We start from the raw sequence: 23,184 nt of genomic DNA, 5'->3' as shown, positions 1-23,184 counted from the left end.
GCTATTAAAAACGCTCTCGTAAACAAAAAAAAAAAAAAAAAAACGAGCGAAAACAGGGAGAGAGAGATCGAGGAGATGAGAAAGGGAGAGGATCGTTTTTCTTAAAAATCTCTTTAAACAGATCGTGATTTCGAAGGGCGGAACAGGCGGAACGGACGAGAGACGATGGATTCTTCTCCGATGGATACTCTCTTTTGTCCGGGGACAAACATTTGCCAGCAGTTTCTCAGGAGTCGTCTCCCGGTGACGACAGGAAGACGAAAACGATCGAGGCCGCAAACGAGGCCACTCTCTCGTTCGCTTTTAGACGCCATGTTGGAACAAAGACGACGACGACAACGACAACAACGACGACGACGACGACGACGACGACGACCCGATCCTTGGCCCGGATTAAAAATACTGCAAATCACGGGCTACCTGTGAGAACGAGCCTCACGCTTTTCATTGCCTCGTTCCGAGCCCATTGCCAGACGCCTCGCTCTCGCACGCCGATAAAGAAGAAACTCGTCGAGGATGAAATTTTCGCGAAAGCGCGGATGCCACGATTCGTCTCGCCGCTTCTTCCTCCAACAACCTCGCGTTCTTCATTTCCTTTCGCGCGTATATAACAGCGTAACATTGTGAGCAAACAAATCGCTTCGCCGCCCGATGATTCACTTCACGAGGAAATCAACGCCACGCTTTCCACCGCGTGCCCCCTTGAAATATCTCGTTCTCTGATCGATTTCTAATACACGAAGGAAACGGAACATATTGCATACATAATCGAGAGTGGAAAACTATATTTTAAGGAATGTACACACACACACACACACACACACACACACACACACACACACATATATATATATATCGTATACAAGAGACGGAGGAAGAGAGAGAGAGCGGGGAAGGAAAGAATATGAGCATCGGAACCGAGTCGACCAAGAGGGCCCGTATCGTTTTAACGTCTCTATTAGCGGCTATTAAAAATGAGCTAGAGAGGAAAAAAAAAGCTGTGGAACGAGGGTAAGGGGTGGTAGGAGGGGTGGGTGGGGAGGGGGGAGGGGGGGGGTCCAGGTTCGCTCGAAATCGCGGGCCCTCTGTTCACATGCAGTCTCCTCCTCGTACCGGTATCCAGTTACCTTTTGTGGAGGCCCTCGTATAGCTCAGATTTTCGAATGATATGTTCTCCATTGTGCTCGCCGAGTATTTAGCATGGCACGGGGTTGGTCCAAATCGAGGGTTCGCCAGGGTGAGGAGGGGTACGGAGAGGGGAGGGGGGGAGGGGGCCAGTACGAGGTCGGCTCGCACTACGACGACGACGACGACACGAAAAATTTAATCGGCTCTCTCTCTCTCTTTTTCTCTGTGTTCGACACGGGGGTAGATTCTGTTAAAATGATATCCCCCGTCACTCTATTGGAGTTGAGGATAGATCCGATTCTGATATCGAGGTTGAAATTGATCGTTCTCCAAGTGTTCTCTTTTTTTTTTTTCTATCCTGTTCTCTCCCTCTCTCTCTCTCTTCCGCGCTTTGTTGTTGACCTGGGAAGAGTCGTAGAAACTAGTTTCGAGAGGAGACAGAGAGAGAGAGAGAGAGAGAGAGAGAGAGAGAGAGAGAGAGAGAGAGGACGATTGGCTCTGGTATTCTTTTGAAAGGTGCAATTTTTATTGAACGAAATTTCTTTGCATTTTGTTCGTTTTGCAGTTTAGCCTTTATTTTTATAAAGAAAGAAATCGGTTTTTTTATCGAAGAGAGGAGAGAGAGAGAGAGAGAGAGAGAGAAGAACGATTGGCTTGGAAATGTTTCTAAAGGTGTTATTTTATCAAAGCAAATGGAATTTTTTTTGCATTTTTTCCCCGTTGTATTTTTAATTTTATTTGTTTTATAGGTTTATTTTTATTTTTTCTTTTTTTACCAAAGAAATCGTCTTTTATCGAAAATACAAAGAGAAGAGAGAGAGAGAGAGAGAAGGACGATTAGCATCGTTTCAAAGATGCAATTTTTATCGGATTGAACGGAATACCCTCGCATTTTTTTTATTAAAGTTTGCTAAAATTACAAGATATTCCCGATATTAAACATCATCCATTTATTTATTAAATAGCTATTTGAAAATCTGAATGAAAATAAAAAGCCTAAAAAACCTGAGCGAGATATATTAATATCAATTCTCGCAAAAATTCATGTTATTCGATTTAACCAATATATATATATATATATAAAATATTTCGCGAAAAAATTCAAAAACATTGGAGAATCGGTGTGGAAAAATCGATCCCTGACGCATAAATTACGGACAGTACAGTATCGATGTTTAAACCGCGAGTTTAAACTCGAAAAAGATGGAATCACTTTTTAAAGAGGCTGCCAGTGGCGGGGCGAAAAGCGGGATCCTTTCACCGTAAGTTTCTTCGATCGGGGATCAATCGGGTTCCACAAGGACGACCATCTTGCGCGTAATTACAGTAGCTTCCGTCACGGTTCGACCGCCCTGCCGCTTCCCGTCCTCTCCGTGCATAATACTTTTACTACAACGTATACGCGTATTCAGAGAAGGGATTATACAAAAGTGACTCGTCATGCGGCATAAATACTTAACGGCGGTGCGGCATCCTCGTCGGCGATTCTCCCTCACCTTGCACCTGATACTTTCCCCGCGGGCGCGCGGGTTGATGAATTTCTTTTTTAATCATCGCCACCGCCGAAAACTTACCTCGTCACCTGTGCGCCGCGCCGCCTCGACGGCGATCGCCTCTCGATTCGCCACGCGAATACGCCTCGAATTTGGCGAACGCGTGCGCCGTCAATACGTGGACGCGAATACATTATACGTGTACGTTACAGAGAAAAGAAAAAAAGAGAGGAGGAGGGAAGCGAGAGAAGCAAAATTCGTCGAACCGTGGCCCTTTTTCGTGGAGAGATGGTCGAGTTTTAACGAGCGACCGAACCGTGAACCTCCGCATATCCTTCGTTAACCGCGGAAACAATATAACGCGGTTTGATGATACGATGTTTAATTCTAATTATAATTTTAATTTTAATTATTCGCGTTTCGAAATCGATTCGCAAACGATGATAAGAAGAAGGATTTATTTAGAAAGGGAGGAAGATGATGAGTCAAGGGTTTCTCGGTTTTTCTTTGGGAAGAAACAAGTCGCGTTTCGCGGAAATTATACGCATAGCCATCGCATAGCGGAGAAAGCGAGGAAGTGAATTTTCGAATTTTTCGCCCGAGTTGTGACGAGGAAATCGATACCTTGTTCTTGCGTTCGTACGAGGGAAAAATTGACACCGTGAGCTCGAGCCTCCGCACTTTAATGCCACGACATTAAGAAGCGTTGAATAGGGGGACAGGACGAGGACGATCGGTGGACGAAGCGGAACAAAACGGAAAGAGGCTGGCACATAATAAGTCGCGCCCGCTCGTGCGGGTGTCTCGTGAAAGGGCCAAGACAAAGGGGAGCGGTCTTGGGGCATAATTAAAACGCGTCGAGTGTCCCGTTGATGCGAGACACGTTGAAGAAAAAAAGGAACGAAACGGGGGCGGGGGGAGGAGAGAGAAATGGGAGGAAGGAAGGAGGGGGGAAGAGGAAGGGGTATACGGGTTCGATTACCGTGTCCAACGCGTTTCAAAAAAAAAAAAGAAAAAAGTCCACGTGAGAGTGGCCTGTACACGAATCGCGTTTCCACCGCCTTTATACATATACCCTCCTCTGTGTCCCCGGAATCGAATAAATCGCTTTCATACCTTCGTCAGGGAAATTGACGTCTCGTTATATATTTCTGTATGGAGAAAGTGCGAAGGAAACGTCAGATTTACAAGGGAAGGTGATTCAACGCGACGACGAGTACTGCTACAATAACAGCTGAGAAAATTTTTCATCTTTTCATCTTTTTTGACTTGAAATATTAAAAATGATACGACTTCTTTCCATTCTTTTGTGAACGAGTGCCAACGATTAAGATGAAATTAAATAACAATGTTCGATAATACAATTTACTCGAGAAACGATACATCTATATATATTTTTCTTTATTCGTCTAATGTTCGAGTCTTTGATTTATAATACTTTCCACGTTCTACGTAGACGAATATAATCCTTGCCCTGTCAAGAATCGGAGTAGAACATGAAGAAAATCGACGGAAAAATAAATTTATCGAACGTTTCTTTTCAATTTGAAAAAAATTGTTACATCGCCCGGTTTTTTTGTATCGGATGATATATAAAAAAGTGAAGAATTTATACGCTCGCGAAGGCGTGGAGAGGATCGGTAGCTTGGGTAGCGTTAGAACAGGCGTGCCACGTTAAAAAGGCGAATCAGCTCGAGAGTCCCCTACCGACCGCCCTCCTCTCTTTTCGGAGCGTGAGGAAGCATCCGGACGATCCGACGATTCTCGTTTCGAGCAGCGAACCTGTTCGAAATCACTCGAGGTGTTACCGTGGTAACAGTGCGGGCTCGAAACTCGATTAGCAAAGAAAATACGGGAGTATCTCAGGAGCCCCGGAGTTGAATCGATCTGGAGCGAAGAGGCTTTTAAGGCGACCACAACATCTCATTGTCTCTGGCAGACTGGCGAATGATTCTCCTTTCTCTTAATACCGGATCGGGAGGTGGCGGCGTTTTCCACGCTCAAAGTAAATTCCCCTTCACCGTGTTTTCCTTTTCCGCGTTTACACGATTACCCGATGGAAGGAAAAATTATTTTTCACCTAAGTTCGAGGTGTTTGCGGTTTTCATCTCGCGTACTCCACTTGGAAATTCTTCCTCTTCCTCTTCTATTCCGTTTTCGAGGATAAGAAGAAGAAGAAGAAAAAAAGAAAAGAAAAGGGAATTGACGTTCGTCGGTAAAATGTGGAATTATAATATGGATTTTCTCGATAATGGCGGCCCCGAGCGTTTAAAAACTCGGCCGTGGGCGACGGCGATGAGTAATACTTTCCTGTCGACAAGTCGGGACATCCGTTCCGATCGTGCCGCGACCACGTTCGCCATTTATCTCCTCTGACCACGAAGGATGAGTCGTGTGAGAAGTTTTCGTGCGAGCCGTCTCTATATCTATCCGTAATCTCTCGAGTAATGAGGTGAATCCTTCTTTTGTACGAGCCCGTCGCCCGAGAATCGTCGTTCACTCTCCCGTGAATCCTTGTGCTCACCTGGGAAGGATGAGCCCGCTCATTAATTATAGCCGCTCCGCGGCGATGACTGGAAACAAAGTGTTTTTCCAGTGCCGAGTAACAGGCTAAGATTAGCTTTACCCCAGGTCGGGGAACGAATTGAAATTCTCATCGTGCGTCTACAACGCGCCTACGCGAGCCTTCGCTACTCCTCGAGAGCTGACCGACTTGCTACCAATAATCGTTCGACCTCTCTCGTTAACCCTTCGACGGGAGACGCATGCTCGAGTAAGCGATCCTCGAACGAGTAACGGTGACGCACGTGGTGGAAGATATTCCAACGAATTCTTTTTTTTTTTTTTTTTTTTTCCGCCAAAATAAATTCTCCAAGGTTTCGTAATTCTTCTGTCACAACAAATAAATTAACGATGATTCGAAAACAAAGAAAGAAAGATTTACGCGGGAGATTCGAGTTTTCTTGACTTCACTCTGACGAACGAAAAAAACGGATTTAACAATGAAATAGTGAAAAATTCGAATTTAGCAAAAAAAAAAAAAAATAAAGATTTGCGCGGGAGATTCGAATTTTCTCGACCTTTAGAACTAATGTCAACGATGAAATAAAGAAATGTTTGAATGGAAAATTTGAATTAGCACGATTTTGACTCTCGAAGAAAAGTGAGTTCGCGCGTTCAGCGAGATTCGATCTCGATGCGAAAGCAGCGAAAAGTGAGATAAAAGGATTCTTCCACGTTGTGTTTCAGAATGCAGCAGCAATCTGGGACAGGAAACGGGAATACGCGGCGCGCGTTGAGTCCAGGTCCGGGTGGCAGCGATTCGGAGGACTCGGATATCTCGCTCGGCGGCACCTCGCCCGCGTCACCGAGTTCCTCACCTCCGCCAACTCATCAACCATCTCCTGTTCCTCTCGGGCCCCTTGGTCCCCTGCCTCCGCCATCCTTAAATTTCCGTTTCGATCCTTCCCAATCGCAGTTTCGATTCAACCACGCGACGGCCTTCAAATTCCCGCCGACGGGCTTCCGGTTTGGACCGCACAGCCCGCAACACAATCATCCCAACATCTCGGGCGGTGGAATCTTCAGGCTGACGGAAACGAGCCCGTTCCAGGCTGTGGGGCCCAGGGGTGATCTCGGATCCAGGTGAGCCCTCGCGTTTTAAAAACTTTGATTCTTGATCGCTAATCGGGATTCGTTCGTTCTCTTCGATCTCGAAACAGATATTCGAACAGCGCTTATGTTTCGCGTATTTTATATATATGGATCGATCGAATATCTTTTTTGGAAAATAAGTATTTAATCGTACATTGAACACACAAAGCAACGTTATATATATTTATCATAGCATTTAGTACTACTTTCACGTATTATTAAATACTTTTTTCGCAGAGTCGAAGATTAACTCGTAGAAAAAGTAACTAGTTAAAAATCTCGAATAAGGTTACTTCAAGTAATCGTGGCTTATCCGTGGCTATCATAATTGATCCGTTTTTTCGCATAATCACTCGACCGTTCCAACAATTATCCTTCGTTATTATTATTTTCTTAAGAACAAATTACATCGAAGTAACTTTATTCACAATTTCAACTATTAAACTTTATCTCTATCGACGTATACACGCATGAAACCACGTACATTTAACGAAGAAAAGGGAGGAATGGAGGTCGATCGAAGGAAACACCGATCCGAAAGCTGCATCTTTCCAATTCCAGATTACCCGATCCTCTGGGGCTACCACCCCCGAGGTTGCATCCGCACGAGGGCCTGCTTCACCATCCCCACGTACAGCACCAGCTGCCGGAACGAATATCGGATGGCTCGCGGCTCTCGGATGGTGGAATCTCGCGTCTGTCGGACAGCCTGTCGGAAGCGCACAGCCCGCCATTAATGGCCACGAACCTGTCCGTGACGGGCCCTCTGAGGGTTGCAGTGCCGAGTCCTCACACGCCTTCCTCGCGGGGCAGCCCACCACCGCCGTCGAGTCAACAGACTCCTCAGGGTCAGTCTCAAGGCCAGGGGTTGATAAGGGTCGCCACACCTCCCCCGCCCAATCCGAAACCGCCCCAGATCCACAGACCGTTCTCGCCCGCGTGATACGACAAGGATGACGAGCCGGAAGACACGATTTCGAGGGGAACGAGGGAGGAGAAGGATGGACGGGCCGTCGGGGTGTCGGGGAAACCGGTGGTGACGTCCATCAGCGGTGACGAGCATCAGTTTCTCGAGAAACGTTTCGAGGTTTTGTGAAAAGAGAAGGAAACGGGAAGATTTCGAATTCGATGCGATTTCAAAAACATTCATCAAAGATTCCTTGGATGAAGTTCGGCAGGGAGAGGAGAATTTGTTGGATAATAATAATAAAATGATGAAAGGAAATTGAAATTTTTTTTCCCCCCCCTCGAGGGAAAAAAATATTATTAACGATCAAAAGTTTCGCGTTGGATTGTTCGCGTTCAAGTGACAGAGAGGAAGAAGGAAACGGAAAAAAAAAAAAAAAAAAAAAAAAAAAATGGAGAAAAAAAATGGACAGGAAGGGATTCGATTAATTAATATCGTTACGCGATATGGACAATGACTAGAATTTTTCTGGTCGATTGTGCGTAGATGGATCGCGGGAGCGGACGTGTGCAATTAGATGAAGATGATGCGAGAGAGCGAGTGATCGTCACGTGTAAATAGCCTTAAATCATTGGAAGAGGAGAGGACGGCCACGCGAGGATGGGTACATTTTTCGTTGAACGAAAAAAAAACGAGATCGATCCGCTAACGAACTCAGTGGTAGTGGTGTTTTCTTTTCGGTTTTTTTCTCTCTCTTTCTCTCTCTCTCTCTCTCTCTCTCTCTCTCTCTCTCTCTCTTCTTTTTGTGTAGTCTGTACATAGCGATGCTTTCGATAAGAAAAAAAAAAGAAAAAAAAAAGATGTTGTTCGGTGTAATCGTTGCCTGAAACTGTTGTTCGTCGTCAATTCAAACGTACGTGCTTACATGATCTATCGTCAACGTGATCTGTTTAAATCCATCGATTCGGATGAGAATGGAAGTGGTAAAAATTGATTCGAGGACATACGTACACGTTCGACTGGAGACGTACAAGCCCGAGCTTTGAAAAAAAGAGAGAGAAAAAAAAGAAGAGGTAACGTTGTTCAGCCGATAAAATCGTATCATAAGCGAGCCTTCTAATCTCGTCTTAGAACGTCGAGAGAATGAACCGAGAGATACAACCGAGAGATGCGCGTATACTCGTCGAACAAATCGGGCTGACAACCACTTTGTAACTCGATCCAACGAAACGAACCGATCTGTTGTAATATTAAATATTGTCTAAACGATATCTTTCCCGAATTGAAATCGCACAATGTTGTACGCTGTCGAGTGGACGCGAACGTGTGAACGAACGAGTTAAAAATAATGGACGAGAGATGGAACGAGAGACGGAGCATCGGTCGAATTAATTTAAGATACTTGGCGAAACTCCTTCCCCCCCTCTAGCTTAAGTAGGGATTAGCAATTTGTAAATTTCCTTAATCTCTCGACACGGTCGCCGAAGGAATCGTTTATTCTCCGTGGAGTTACACGCGGTTCGAGGGACGATTGTCGAGGAGAGCACGATCGATCGATCGACGACCCACTCGAGCCTTGTTGGAAGAGAAGAGGAAGAAGAGGAGGAAGAAGACGAAGAAGGACGAAGAAGAAGAAGAAGAAGAAGAAGAAGAAGAAGAAGAATGATGATGATGATGATGATGAAGAAACCGTGCGAACACGGTGGTTTCCCCTTCCCCCCCCCTTCTGTCTTTGTAGATACACACGAGAATACACAACACGTTAGCAGAATTTCTTGTATAATCGGCCCTTACCACCTTATAAATATGAACATACTACCACAGCCCATGTATACATAGCTACCTTACGTAAAGACTATTAACACGGAATTATACATATATAAATATACGAGAGGAAGATGAAGCATTATTATTATTAATATTATTAATAATTATTATTAATATTATTTGCGCCTGTAAATACATTCACGCGAAAATATATTAACAGATTATTATGATATTACAACAAAAACTATCACCGAGTGAGTCTTCAATTATCGTTAATTATCCCTGAATCGATTCTCAACTCAACTCAACCCCCGCTCCAATATATCCACAAAATTCGAAATTAACGGCGTTAATAATATTCGTCAAATTTACGCCGGGCCGGAATTAACGAGTTAACCGGTTCAAATCGGTTACGTACGATTTATCCTCGACGATTATCATATACAACCCCCTCTCCCCTTTCACCATTTCGTCCGGATCTCGCCGTGTCGATCTATCAATATCGCCCGTTGTTTCCGCGGGATAATTCGCCGCCCAGCCTTCTCTTCGTCGAACGAGAACCGCGGTTTAGGGTGTTGTGCGGGGAAACAATTAAAATAACTTCTCGCCGAGAGGCGAGAGAGAGCCGAGGCAATTCAGGTGGCCGCGCGTCCTTCCTACAATTTAAACTGGCTGCTGGCAAGGGGCCTCCTCCCCTCTCCTCACCTTCCTCCCCACGGAATACGCTGTATAACCAGCGAATTCGCAGAGTCACCCGACTCCTCTGTTAACGAACCCAAAAAGGGACGAAGACGAAGGAAAAAAAAAAAAAAAGAAAAAGAAGGAGAAGGAGGAGGAATACGAAGAAGAGGTCGCGCTCGTTCGAAACGCACGAATCTTTTTCGCTCGAAGGTCAATGGGTGCGCGTCGACGATTCGTGAAGGGACAAGGAGCGTGGCAAGGTGGAGGAGACAGAGAGAAACACGCAACAAGGGGTGAGAAAGATGGAGCGAGAAAGAGAGAGAGACTCGTCGTGGAGACAGTGGAAGGCTAAAAGCGTGTGCCTAAAAGAGGGAGAGATAGAGGAGAGAGAGAGAGAGAGAGAGAGAGAGAGAGAGAGAGGGAGATCAAGCGTAGAAGAGGTTATCGACACGACCACGGCGAGAGGAGGAAATATGGAGATGGGTATGGAGAGAAAGGGAGAAGGATATAGGAAGCGAGAGGTAGTTGCGCGATAACGTGGCGTGGGCGGGTGTCGCTGACAAAATGAACCAATCGGGTGGCCGGGTTGCCTTGTAACCGATCCCGCGGGTTAACCAGGAACCAGGAACATCGACCAAGAACTCTCCAAAAAGCCGATATGCCCAGAGCGCACGCCTAACCGTCCTCGTCGTCGACTCCACCCTGCCTGCCGATGTTCCATATGCGACCACTTCCTCTTTTCCTCTCTCTCTCTCTCTCTATATATATATATAATATATATATATATATTTCCTCTCACCCTTCCATTCTCTCTATCTCTCTCTCTCGCCTGTCTACCGTGCGCGTCGTCTTTCCTTCGCTACACCGATATCGCGTATCACCCTTTCTCTCTCGCTCACCCCGTCTTCTTTCATCCGCTTTCTCTCGTTCTCGTACGGTAACGCGTATAACACAGCCTCTCTCTCTCGCACGCTCCCTCCTCGGTTGGCGAAAGTTCTCGACAGCTGGGTGGATTCTTCGCTGGAAGATGGAGCCGTTAGAGGCTACTAGAGGGAATGGATCCCTGGGCGCCCGGCTAGTTGTTAAATTACTTCGATGAAGTTGGCGTAATTGAAACTGGTCATTGTGCGAAATGTGTTTAGAGGCGAGCTTCGAGAGAGCTAATCGCCGCGTAACGCCTGATCGGCCGGCCAATAATCGATGCGAGCTCGAAAGTTGCTCCTTGGTCGTCGGGATAACGATTCTCGCGCACGAGTCTCGTCGCATGATTGAATCGAAGTATTATACGTGTGGAATAACGCTGGAAATGATTGGTTTTATCGTTTATGGAAAGATCGGATTGATTCGATCGAGGATGAAATTACCCGTATCATATAGGTGAATAAATATATCGCGCGGATATTTATAACACGATGTTGATAAATAGGAGCGTGGATTGCTGGTCGTCGATGATACAACGAGCCAAGCGTTAAACGAGTTATTAATTTCTGGTTTCTGCCCGTTCCTTTAAAAAAAACATCCGTCCTGGCCTTCTTGATAACCATCGTCTGCAATTCAATGAGCGGAAGGCCGGATAACCGTTGTGCAACAAACACGGCCAACGTGAACAATGCCTCGTTCGTATCGTATCGTATCGTATCGTATCGTACACGCGCGGCAAGAATTTCGTAGCGGGGAAAATGAAAGGATGAATATCGCGATTATCGATACGCATCGGTTCCGTGTACCGTTTTCAAGGCACATGTACCCAATATGGCGTGAAAAAGGACCGTTCCGTCTACCCCGGTTTCGTGTCCTTGTCGCACATTGGATGCCACGGTCGTCTTGCCGCTCGTGTTTTGACAGTTGCTGCTCTAACACCTCTGCCACATTCATTAGAAAATGGTTCTCAGCCGAAGGTGAAAATGGAACTGGATTTCGATATAACAGGTATTCCATCGTAGGCATCCGATGAAATATCTTTATTATATATTAAAATTTATCGAATAAATTTATTATATTAACATTAAAGAAAAATTTTAAATAATAAGTTGCTATCTCAATACCGTTGCTTTCGATTTTTAATAAAATATAATCGAATAAATAATCGTTCGTGCAAAAATCGTTCGATCGATTCGATGATATTCTTGTACTTTCGTGCAAAAAGTTTTCACGTTTCACCATCGTGTTATCGGGATCGTGTTATCGGGAGTAGCGAACATGCGTTGAACAATAAATAAACCGAGAAGCTAGGCGTGCCTATTAGTAACGCGAGGCGGTCTCTGGTTGAGAGACTCTGATAGACATCCAGCTGTCCGGATTTAGATGTTAGGATAATACGGTGTGGTCGAGGCCTTACAACAAAATAATGTAGTCCACTCTGAATGGGGGGAGAATCCGGAATGAGCGCGGGCGAGAGGGAAAGCGGGGCCGTCGACAGAGGGAAAAGAGAAACGGAGTTGGGAGCGGGAGAGTGGAAGAAGGAGGGTGCGAGCGGATCGTGGAAGAGTATCGACAGAGAATAACCATTTCTCTAGTGGTTATTTGTAGACAGATTCGACACCGTGACAATGCCGCGAAAATCATAATGGGGGCCCACAAGGGAGCCCCACTATGGGAGGCCTTAGCGAGATTACGATGCCCACCAGGTATTTGTTGTAGGTCTTAGACAGGCGTTGGGGTGCCATGGAGAGGTGTGAAAGTGATGGTAAATCTTCGTAGGATCTTTTTAAAATCGCTACTCGCCATTGTTGCGGTAAGAAGTTTTTCAGGCTTTACGGATCTTTCTCACTCCATCCCCTGTATTCGTACAACCCCCTGTTCGCTCGTGCACACGTTCTATATTTTCGATCTCCTCTTCCGGCCTCTTCCTCGTCGACCAGATCATGGGCTCTTAGCTGCTTAAGGGTGCGAGTAGAGGGGGGGGAAGGGAAAAGCCACGAAATCGGTAGATTTCGTGACGGATTGAGAATGGCGGTGATCGGTACGTGCGATAAATCGCATTTTGATTTGAAAAAGAAAATATATATATATAAACAATATTCTCACGCGTGAAAATTAGAAACCGACCGAACTTTATTCCCCTCCCTATATATATATATACGAGTTTATAATTAAGAAATTTTTTTTTTTTTTCACGATTCTTCCTCACGAATTTTCTGATGGCGGACGTGCGTATCTATGATCGGTTGAAAAATATCGCATGACCTGCTGCAACCCATAATAAACTGCCCCCATTGCAAATTACGAATTCGAAAATCGGCGTGTCGGCTTTCATCGAGGGGTCTCGTATCCGAGTTCACACGGGGGTTAATGAGAGGTTAGATATAACTTGCCATTTTGGACCATAATGCGACACCGGCGTCCGTTTAATTTAAGTATATCCCGTGCATAGGATTTCAATGGGGGTGTGTCACGCGTCACCCTTGCTCCCTTCGGAACGGCCTGCGTCAACTTCATGAGAAAAACATAATATTTGACTAACTGGAATAACTGGGTGAAAAACATTTTCGTTTCTCGACAGATTATTATGTATCGACGATAGATCGCCGCCCAGTTATCGGATCGGACAATGATGAATTCGAGGGAAGGATCGGATTGAAAGAAATTTAGGCGAAAAATAAAAATTTAATCGATTCGAACATGTGGAAATTTTGCAAAAGATAGACGTAAATAACACATTTTCTATGGTAAGAAGCAAATTCATCGGACATCTATGTCCGAGCTGTCACTGGTATCTGGACCCGGTATATATGGATATGTCAGGCGTCACTGCCCTTGCGAGGTACTAAGCTGCTTAGCACTATGGGGTTTACGTTGTATTATGTTCGATGGGGTATCTTCTAACTCTGCACAACTTACATTATGGGAATCCGTAGCCTGCTTATCCGTTATCTTAATCTTCGACCATACGCATAACGTAGATCGATATATCGATCTGATTTTTCGAAATCCAAATGAGTGGATCGATAACGAACGATCGTTTTTCCTTTTCTTTTTTTTTTTTTTTGTTAATGTATTCAAAGCAAACCTTCGTTCGTTTCCTCGAACCGAGACAGAAAATTGGATAAAAATTGGATAAAAAATTTTCATTCGTTCGATATCGACGAACGATCGTAAATAGTAACGTCGATTAATTTGGGCTTTCGTTGTCGTTGCAATTTATACACGAAAAGCATCTCTCTGCTTTCCTTTTTCTTTCCCTCTCCCTCCCTTCGCGATCCTCTCCCTCCTAAGCAACAGGACCGACAACATTTCGAGGAAGTTTCTGACGAGGGTATTACGCAAAACTGTATCGGCTTTTCCGTGTTTTGATTTCGCTCGAAAAGCGATGGAACGAGAATGGAGGGTAAGAGGAGGGCAGATACTTAGCCGAGGACTAACAGCAGGCTACGGATTAAAGGGGGTGAAATGTTATTATTGCAAGGGGTACGTCTGCGGCCGTGAGTACTAAGTAGCCCGGTTAAGTATGTTGTTTAAGCCAACACTGTAAGTAACCATCCCCCAAGAGAAATTGCCGTGACGGCATTGCAGCCAAGTCGAAACTCCCCGTTCCGTGAAATACTTTAGCACCGAAGTGCCTTGTCCAGATGGCTCTTTCTAATGCCCCGTTTTTAGGCAACCATGCCACGAACAGGAGAGAGAATCGAGACGTTCGCGTCCAATGATACACGACGTCCAACTATCGGGGAAACTTTTAAAGTCGTTTGTCAACGATGCACGCCAAAACCTCTCTCTTTTTCTCCCTTCACCTCAATGCTCATCCTTGTCAAAGGAGGAAAATATCGAAAACGACGATGCGTTTCATCGTCCAGGGACGTAATAATAATAATAATAATAATAATAACAATCTTACAATTTCAATTACGGAAATATACAAACACGGAACGGCGAAACCGATTTCGCTCCCTGACGGAAGAAAGTTCGCCCAACGCGTATCCAACGTGTCACCGTTAAATCGCGCTCAACGAATAATCTTACAAATTGCAGCTTCTAAGGCGAGAAGCCTTTTGTACGACAGGAAAATGACAAATGCACTTCCTCGTACCGAGATTAAAATACGCTATTGCCGCTATTAGAGGCGAGTTTGAGCCTTTACTTCAAGATAGAACGGTAACAGACGTATAATTTCCTGGAAGCTTTGAATTGAACAACTCTCTCTCGCTTCGCGGGGCCGGGTGAGACGAGTGTAACCGGCTTTCAAAGCTTTGAGGGTGAGGAAGCTCATTAACGAGAGCTTTCTGTTCCTTCTGTTCTCTCTCTCTCTCTCTTACACACTTTCTTCCATCCGATATCCTTAACGGAGAGCACCACTAGTGAGACCAGTTTCTCCTACCTTACCCTTCCTCCTTCTCCCTTTCCCTCTCTCAGACCAGCCGAATTTCTTATTTACATAAATACGAGGCCTTTAATGGCCGTGAATTGCGGTAAATAATTTACCTCACCGCGAGAACGTGCGCAATTTCTCTCGTCCTCCACTTTTCCACACTTCCTTTTCGATCGAGCGTGTATGTACGTCCTATATATATATTCGAAACGTTTTATAATTACATTCGTCTCGATAAGATGATGCATCTCGACGATAAAAATATCCCCCTTAACTCTCTCTCTCTCTCTCTCTCTCTCTGATTAATTAACAGCTCGCCCGTTTAACAAGATCAAACGTGTCTCGTGTGTTAAACCGTCGTACCGATCGGGGATTCCATCGATTTCTTCGAATTCCGTTCCCGATCTCGCGGCAATAAAAGCAATCAATCGTCCCACAAAGGGACGACGGAATCCCGGGTATCCGTGATTACTGTCGCTTTTAATGACACTTTCTTCTCGGTGATTTGTAATAGTAGTATACGGGCGCGTCGAACGTAATTATTCCTCCTCGTTACGATCGAATGAATTCAATTAAACGGTGAGTCTCTCCATCCACGCCCTCTCCTCCCTGTATTAGTACTCGTGCAACGTGCTTCGTTAACGACACGTATGTTTCCACGAACAATTACAACCCCTTCCCCCCTCTCCCCAGTTCCCATCCCCAATTTCTCCCTTTCGAGCTCGAAGCGAAAATATATACCACCACGATCCTTCCACGGAATCAGAATTTTCTTCTCTCCGAAGAGAGCTCTCTTCGAGGAGGATTCTCGCGGTGGTGGAGATGGACGAGGAGGAGGAGGAGGAGAAGGTGTTGGTTCGAAGATACCGGTACGATCTTATCCTCCCCTCCTCCCTCCCTTCCCGATCCACAGAAATCAGCAGGCGAAAGAAACGTGACGAGCCAAGGATTCCTAATTCGACGTACGTGACTTGTGCTTCTGCGTCGACCGCTTTTTAACCCTTCTTTTTTTCCCTTCTTCGCCATCCCTCCATTCCCTCCTCTCTCTCTCTCTCTCTCTCTAGGCGGAGAAAAAGTTTAAGTATCCCCGGCTTGACTTAAATACAGACAGCGAGATGTGGTTAATGCAACCGCGAAATAAAGGGCGTGGTTTTAACGCGCAGCCGAGGATTGGCTGTTGAACTTGGCTACCCGGTCGATACTGGCCGACTATATCTGCCCGACCTGTATACTTGATACTTATCCGGCAACCGTGTATGTACATCTGATCTCTCACCGTTGTTGAAGAGGTGTTGGTGTATAACCCGCCACCACAGGGATCGACGCGACAAGATCCAATGGCAGAAGGTAAAGTATATGCGCGAATCTTTCCGACATCTTTGTGTCCATTGATCGTTCCGGGGGGAGGGGAATCATATTTTTTTTTCCTCTTCTTTTTTTTCTCTTCTTTTTTCTTTTTCAATCGAATTCGAGAGGACGATCGAAGGAATGGGGAGGGGAGAGGGGAAGGATCGAATCTTTAATCTCGCGCGGATAATCGAGAGAGAGAGAGAGAGAAGGAAGATGATCTCTGGTTGATGGATTCGCGATGGATTATCGCGATCGAAATTAATTTCTATTGGTATAAGGCCTGAAAGGTTCCCGCGAAAATGATCGAGTATTCTTTTATTGCACGACCACTATTGTATCGCGTGGTCGTTTATTAATCTCGCGCGAGACCATTTGTGGGTTAATGACGATTAGTCCTCGAACTATTATCCCCGGTGCGAACGCTTCATCCTCCATGGAAGAAAGACGGTTGTATCGGTGGTGGTCGCGGATGAATCCAGACCACGATATAATAATAATACAGGGTTTTGAAAAAAAGAGTTACACGGAAGGATAAACGAGCACGGCAGATGATCAATCTTGATTTCTTAATGCGACATTAATAGGCGGCGATTAAAATCTTCTTAATAATAGCGAGACTTTCATCGTGTTGTATTGCAGATTGACTCGCGCGATAGATTGCCCGCAATACTCGAACGGTAAACAGTATTCAGTGTTTCAATAATGCTAGTTGGGCCAAAAATATTTTTCTTCGTCGAAAGGAATGCGTGCTCTGGCAATTTATATCCATTTCTACGCGAGTGAGCGAGGATATACATTATCCTTTTCAATTCCGTTCAAAAAGACTTTTTTATTGAAATATTCGAAATGTTATCAAAATTAGAAAAAACTTTATATATATCTGAAAAGAGATAAAAGTTTGTGGTTGAAATGTTAAATAAGACATTTTAACTAAACTAACTAATACATTCTTTTTATATTTAAGAAATGAAAATGAAAATTTTCATCGTCGAATCGATTTGTACGATATGAAACAAAAACGTGATCTCGTTGACGTTCATCGATGCTGCCCCTACGGTAATCGACCGAGCGGAAAACTTATATCGCCGCACAAAAGCGAGTAGTATAGTTAGTATAATAACGCGATATCCATAATAAACGCGACCGGTATCCTCTCATTGAGGGCAACAATGCCTCTGATAGATGAGTTAATCGGTAAGTTCCTCCCCGGTAGGGCAGAGGGGTCGGAGTCCACGTTTCATGTTTCATTGTGAGGCATCGTTGGTCGAGGACGTTGACGATGTCGCCGTCGACCATGTTCATCGTTTTTTTTTTTTACACGACGAACTCTAGCGTTGGAAAAACGTTGCATCCAAGAGGATATATTAAATAGGGGGAGAGAAAAAAGGAATAGGAAACGATATCTTGAAGAACAGAAGAAAGAAAATTTTAAATTTCTAAAAAACTATACTTATTTAATATTTAATAAAATTTCTCTTTCGATAGATGGTTCTGATTTTTCGACTGATGCATCGAAAGAAAAAGAGAGAGAGAGAGAGAGAGAGAATAAAACCAGAAGTTTCGAAGTAAATATTTCCAGAGTAAAATATACATTCTTCGTTTTGTAGCTCTGTACATTGTGACGGCCGGAAGAAAGTCTGCGGAACATTGCCTCGAAGGATTCAGGACTCCTATTATCCGGATCAGTATTTGCCAGTGGTTCCCAAAATAACGAATATTTCCTCCACAGGATTTTCTACGCGATCGATGGGGAGGAACAGGAGTTGGGAACTACTGATCACCAGAGAGTAATTCATCAGAGAGGATGCTGGGACTGGTGAACCTCCCTTCTCTCTTCTTCGAAGTTTTCTGTCGTTTCTCATTTTCTCTCCTTGTTTCTCCCGTTGTGTATCCCCCCGTTCTATTCCAACTCCCGTGGCGGCCAATGAGGTCAAGCCGCAGCTTGTGGTTAATTTGTCGCTTCTTTCGCTCTTGTCCTGGCGCTAAACGTCGTCGTCGTCGTCGTCGTCGTCATCGTTGTTCATCTCGTCCCGATCGTTTCGAAAACGAAATCGATGTCCGACTTATCCGCTGACGCGTGAAGAACAGTTAAGATGGATAGATAGGTGAACGCATCTCAAGTGGAGAGAAATGAGAATTCGTGAAAAATTCTACCAGATATTTGGTAGAAATCTCTTTTTCTCCTTTTTTTTTTTTTTTTTTGCCTTTCCCCTCCCTTCCAACGAAACAGTTTTTAAGTCGAGAAGAATTGAATGAAGAGAGAATGAAGCTCGCGCTCATCAACGTGTAACCGTGCACGCGAAGCACGACCCAGTCGCGGCTGTGGCCTAAACGACAAGTGGGGAGGCAGGCTATATTAAGGATTGATTGACAAACAGGCTGACCCACATTTGCGAACGAACGCGAGCTGCACGGCTGCGTTTATAACCGAGTCCTTAAAAGATACATTTCGTGCGGATAATTATATAGCGAAGCGTTCGAGGAAGCGGGAGCCGGCACGTGGCTCCGCTTAATTCGTGAATTCCAAGGGGGTTGGACAAAAAGCAAGAAATTGTTCTCGGAAAATGGCCGCCCTTCCTCCGTCAAATTACTCGGTCGCGTGAACCAGAAACGAGCGAGCCACGGACGCTTGTTAAAACGATGATTAAACGCGCAATCCTCGTACTTTATCGGGAGAAAATGTATGTATATATATATATATATATATATATATATATATATATATATATCTTTATCGATACCGAGTCCAACTAAAGCAATACTCCGGCGGCTTTTAAAATGGTCCAGCAGCGAACGATTTCTCTAATGGATTCCGAGAACCACCAGTCCAGGGAGAGGAGGGAAGGCGTTGATTTTCCTTCTTCTTCTTTTTCCTCCCCCACCCCCCTTACTTCTTTCCTTTCTTTTTCACTTTTCTTTTTTTCCTTTTTCTTCATTTTTTTTCACCGTCGAGGCGAATAAATCTCAACTTCGGCGATCCGACAGGCAACCACTCAATTTCCTATACACGCAAATCCACTCGAGAAATAAACTTTCCCGATAAACTGGTCCTACTACAGGATGGCTTGGTTATCCTGTAATCAATTATAACTCTCTTCCCGAACCGGTGAAACGAATCCAAACGATTCTCGACGACGAGCGAAAGGATTCATGATTGCGGAAGTTGCAGCAGGTCCTCCTTCTCACCGTGAGACCTTCCCTCCCTCCCTCCCTCCTCTCTCCCTCCCTCCCCTCCATCCGTCCGGCAGAGCAAATTGCCTCATTCCGCACGAAGAAACGGAACGTTTTGTCCTGGCAGGCGTCTCTAGTCGATATTAACTCGAGCCACGGACGATCTGGCGCGTCCTGATGATTTCATCAGGCCCGTCTCCGCGGGATCATCATACTTTGTAACCGCGCGGCAAAAAGCAACTGCTCGGGCCAGGACACGCCAGGAAATATATGCCCGTAACACGGCGTGGATTCAACGCAACGGGTGACGTATGATGATAGTGTGGCCCAGGAGAATCAAGATGGCCGTAATAATATCATTATCCCAGTGGTCTCCATCGGTCGTTCGGGGCCTCGAGTAAGACATTTACCGTAACGACCGGCCATTCGTTATCGAGTCGGCCCGGCCAGCCCTAACCTCTGTGCAGGGAACACCGCGACACCAAAGGAATTCTCGACGGAAGGTCGTAGATACCAATCTCGCAGCCTCCTTCGTGCCTCTTCCCTCCCTCCGGATTCCTATCAACGTCTCTTCGCTAGCGTTAGCACGAAATTTTGCACGAAATTTTGGACATTCGGTTAATAAAATTAAACGGATCGACGGAGATCGACGCGGCCTTTGACAAGGATCAAATTGTTTCATCGAATTTTTCGCCGAGAATAAAATAAATTACGAAGAATGGACGAGCCGATGAATCGATCGAATCCGGTTCGATTCGGCAATTCGATCGAACAGGTTTTTCCTGGCAAAAACTTGGAGCACAGATGCACGTATCTCGTCCGTATCTACACATCTCATCCGTTTCCGCACACGTTCCACACCGTCAGTTTTTCTGAACACCCATAAAGCCTCTATCACCATCATCATTATCGCCATTACCGCGTGCATCCGCCAACAGTCGGATTCGAGAGAGCCACGCGTTGCCACGCTAAGGTAACACCGGTGAAAAGAGAGTTGTCGCGTTTTTCTTTGCGCGCCTTATGACGAGAACAGCCTACGTCGATAGCGTTCGAAGCCGGTTGTCGTGTAAACGAGCGACATTTGTTTAGGAAATTTCACGGTGCCGTGTCGCATTCATCTCGTCCAGCCGCGCGATCATCTCGTCAGGTCGTTTTCATTGTCGGCTTAGAGAGGTTAGGTTTAATATGGCGGGCGCACGGGTGTACGGCTTCATTAAGGCTTTCCACGGTACACCGTTGGTGGCGCTAGTGATGTATATTAGCGATATCTCATAAGCGGGAACGGGGGAGGAGGAGGATGAGGAGGGGAGGATTAAAAAACGAGGGACACGAGTAAGAGGAAGAAAGGCGAAAAGGCCTTTGGTAATGACGTCAGCGCTGAGGCCAGCTGCCTCGGTTATTAATTAAGAATACGGACAGACGAACGGGCCAAGTGATCGTGCAGCCTGAAATTTGCCCAGGGGATCCCGGGAAATTAATCGTGCGCGATGGATTTTGAACTTAGGAGACCCGACCCGGCCGAGATACGGATACCTCTAGGCTAGCAACTACCACGCGTGCTAGGAATACCGAACTTAATTATCGTGGAACGCGCGCGGTGTCCGCAGAAGCGATGAAGAACGGAAAAAAAAAAAAAAAAAAAAAAAAAAAAGAAGAATTCTTCACAGCTGTTAATTAATACGAAAGCGTCTAATGACGAAATTCATCAAGGAATCATCACTAGACAAACTTGACGTGGCTACCTTCGTGAATAAATCAGTTCTCCGAGTTCCTCCTTCTGACTCTCTCCTTCCATTAAAAAGAGCTTTCTTCGAAAGTTGAAAATTCGGTATGAAAATTCGAATTGAAAAAACTTTTCCCTCGCTCGATTCGTTCCTGGAAGAAGATTCGAAAAAAGAAAAACTCGATAATTCGACGGGATAATTAACGACGCACCGCAATATCATCGGACGCGACGTCCAGAAACCGCAGGAGGGAAACAAGGGAAATCAAGCAGTCACAATGAACGTAATCACGGGAACGTTGAAGTTTATTTCTGGCGGATAATTCATAGGATAAATTAGAATTCTAGCCTGATGAGGTGGCAAAGAGCGCGGGCGGCATCCTTTTAGCGGGAATCCCGCCTCCGGTGGTTGGCTAGAAGTTGAAGCGCGGCTGAAACTGGAAAGCGGCGCCGTTCTTCCTTCTCCAAGAATTATAATAACGAATGCTTAAATCAGCTTAGCCGCGCTAACTTCGCTTTTGCGACTACCTCCCATGTAAATATGGAAGTAGCTCTCTACAAAGTGGAAGAGTGGGAGCCCCGTCGGCCGATTGGGTAGAGCGGGTAAGCGGGTAGGGGGAGTCGTAGCGGCACGGCGTCGCCCCGTGAATGAGGAGGTAGCGAAAGAGGTGGCGAAGGTGGTGGAGGGCGGCAGAAGTGCGACGCGTGGAAGAGTCAGAGGGATTCATGAATCCCAGATGCGGTGGATTAGACCGTCTTTGCCGTATTTCTGTTTTCAAGGAAGACGGGAAACGGGCGGGCGCAGATTATTGCGAAAGTAGCGCCGTCGGCGAGGCTGGTGCGCGGGTTGGATTAGGAATTAAATAGCCATTAAGTACCCCTAGCTACGGACCGTAGACGCTTCTTCCATGGATGGAACGTGTTACTGTAGACGCACAGTATTTTATGAACAGGAAGCGAGTTCGATGTGCGCACCTGGGGCCGAAGTTGGGGGCCGTGCTACAATTTTCTCGGTAGAGTTATCGGTAATGTTTGTTTAACGATGCAACTTGTGAATTTCGGGGGGGGGAGGAATGATAATTAAATATGCATACGTATTTGGACAGCAATTTGGAAGTTTCGCGTGGATTTTTCGTTCCTTCTTCTTCTTCTTCTTCTTCTTCTTTTTTTTCTCTCTCTCTTCTTTTAGAATAAAAGGGGTGAAATAATAATAATAATAAACGAGAGTGTCCGATAAATTTTTTTAACACGATACAAGTAAAATTCTTCGCCTATCGATATTTCACGATACTGTGTATACAGTTATCGGATTCCATTTGAGCACCTCTGATACGACGGGTTCAGCTATAGAGAGTTCTAAACCGAATCCAATCCTGATTGACGTGAGGGAAAGAAGAGGGGTAACTATCGCGAGGATTATCTTTGGCGCCACTAACACCACCTACTCTGGACGCCCACCAGATCTAGACCAAGTCCTCTCATATAATATTCTAACGAGGGATGGTGAGACTGAAAAACCTCCTCGGTCATCATCGTCATCCATCGGGTAAAACAAAAGGCCAGCTGTCAAAATGGATCTCATGGGTATCGGTGGATCTCTCCTCGTTGCACGGATACGTTGATCCGCATTAAAAGTGTTCATCCAGAACGATGTTTCGCCCACGCTTATCGAAGTATGACACGTATAATCTGTAAAAAGGCCCTAATAATGGACGAGTTCGATCGATGCCCAAACGTTGCGTTACCCAACATCCAAGGATTCGATTCGTCGTCGCGTTATCGCGCCGAATATAATATTAAACTCCCTAATAAAATCTGGTCTCTCGATGATTGTCAGAACAATACAAACGGATGGATATGCCTCTACGTGGGAAAACGCGTTGTTTGAAGATGATTATGTTCGGCTAACTTGCTTCAACTTCAGTGGACAAGGACGCCATGATGGAAAGGGCTGAAGTGGAACGGTATAAGAGGAAGGAAATGCATATAAGAGACGTAGGTTACG

The 23,184-nt window shown here is 45.3% G+C and overlaps 1 protein-coding gene and 1 long non-coding RNA gene across 2 annotated transcripts in view; one reads left to right on the top strand and one right to left on the bottom strand.

Annotated features, from left to right (window-relative positions):
• Optix (optix) overlaps window positions 1-7,630 on the top strand; it is a 44,242-nt gene extending 36,612 nt beyond the window's left edge. The window contains exons 2-3 of the mRNA XM_003689533.3: window positions 5,871-6,266; window positions 6,837-7,630. Of these exons, the coding sequence (XP_003689581.1) occupies window positions 5,871-6,266; window positions 6,837-7,218 (778 nt within the window). The 3' untranslated portion in view covers window positions 7,219-7,630. The remainder of the gene's footprint in view (window positions 1-5,870; window positions 6,267-6,836) is intronic.
• Window positions 1-23,184, bottom strand: part of LOC147657862 (uncharacterized) — a 76,984-nt gene that overhangs the window by 34,712 nt on the left and 19,088 nt on the right. The gene's annotated exons all lie outside the window — the stretch shown is intronic.

This window comes from Apis florea, unplaced genomic scaffold (genome assembly GCF_048593485.1).
Source record: "Apis florea isolate Af1SG1 unplaced genomic scaffold, ASM4859348v1 contig_2495_pilon, whole genome shotgun sequence".
Lineage (NCBI taxonomy): Eukaryota > Metazoa > Arthropoda > Insecta > Hymenoptera > Apidae > Apis > Apis florea.
Note: the sequence above shows the minus strand (reverse complement) of the source record. Positions and strands in the feature narration are given on the sequence as shown.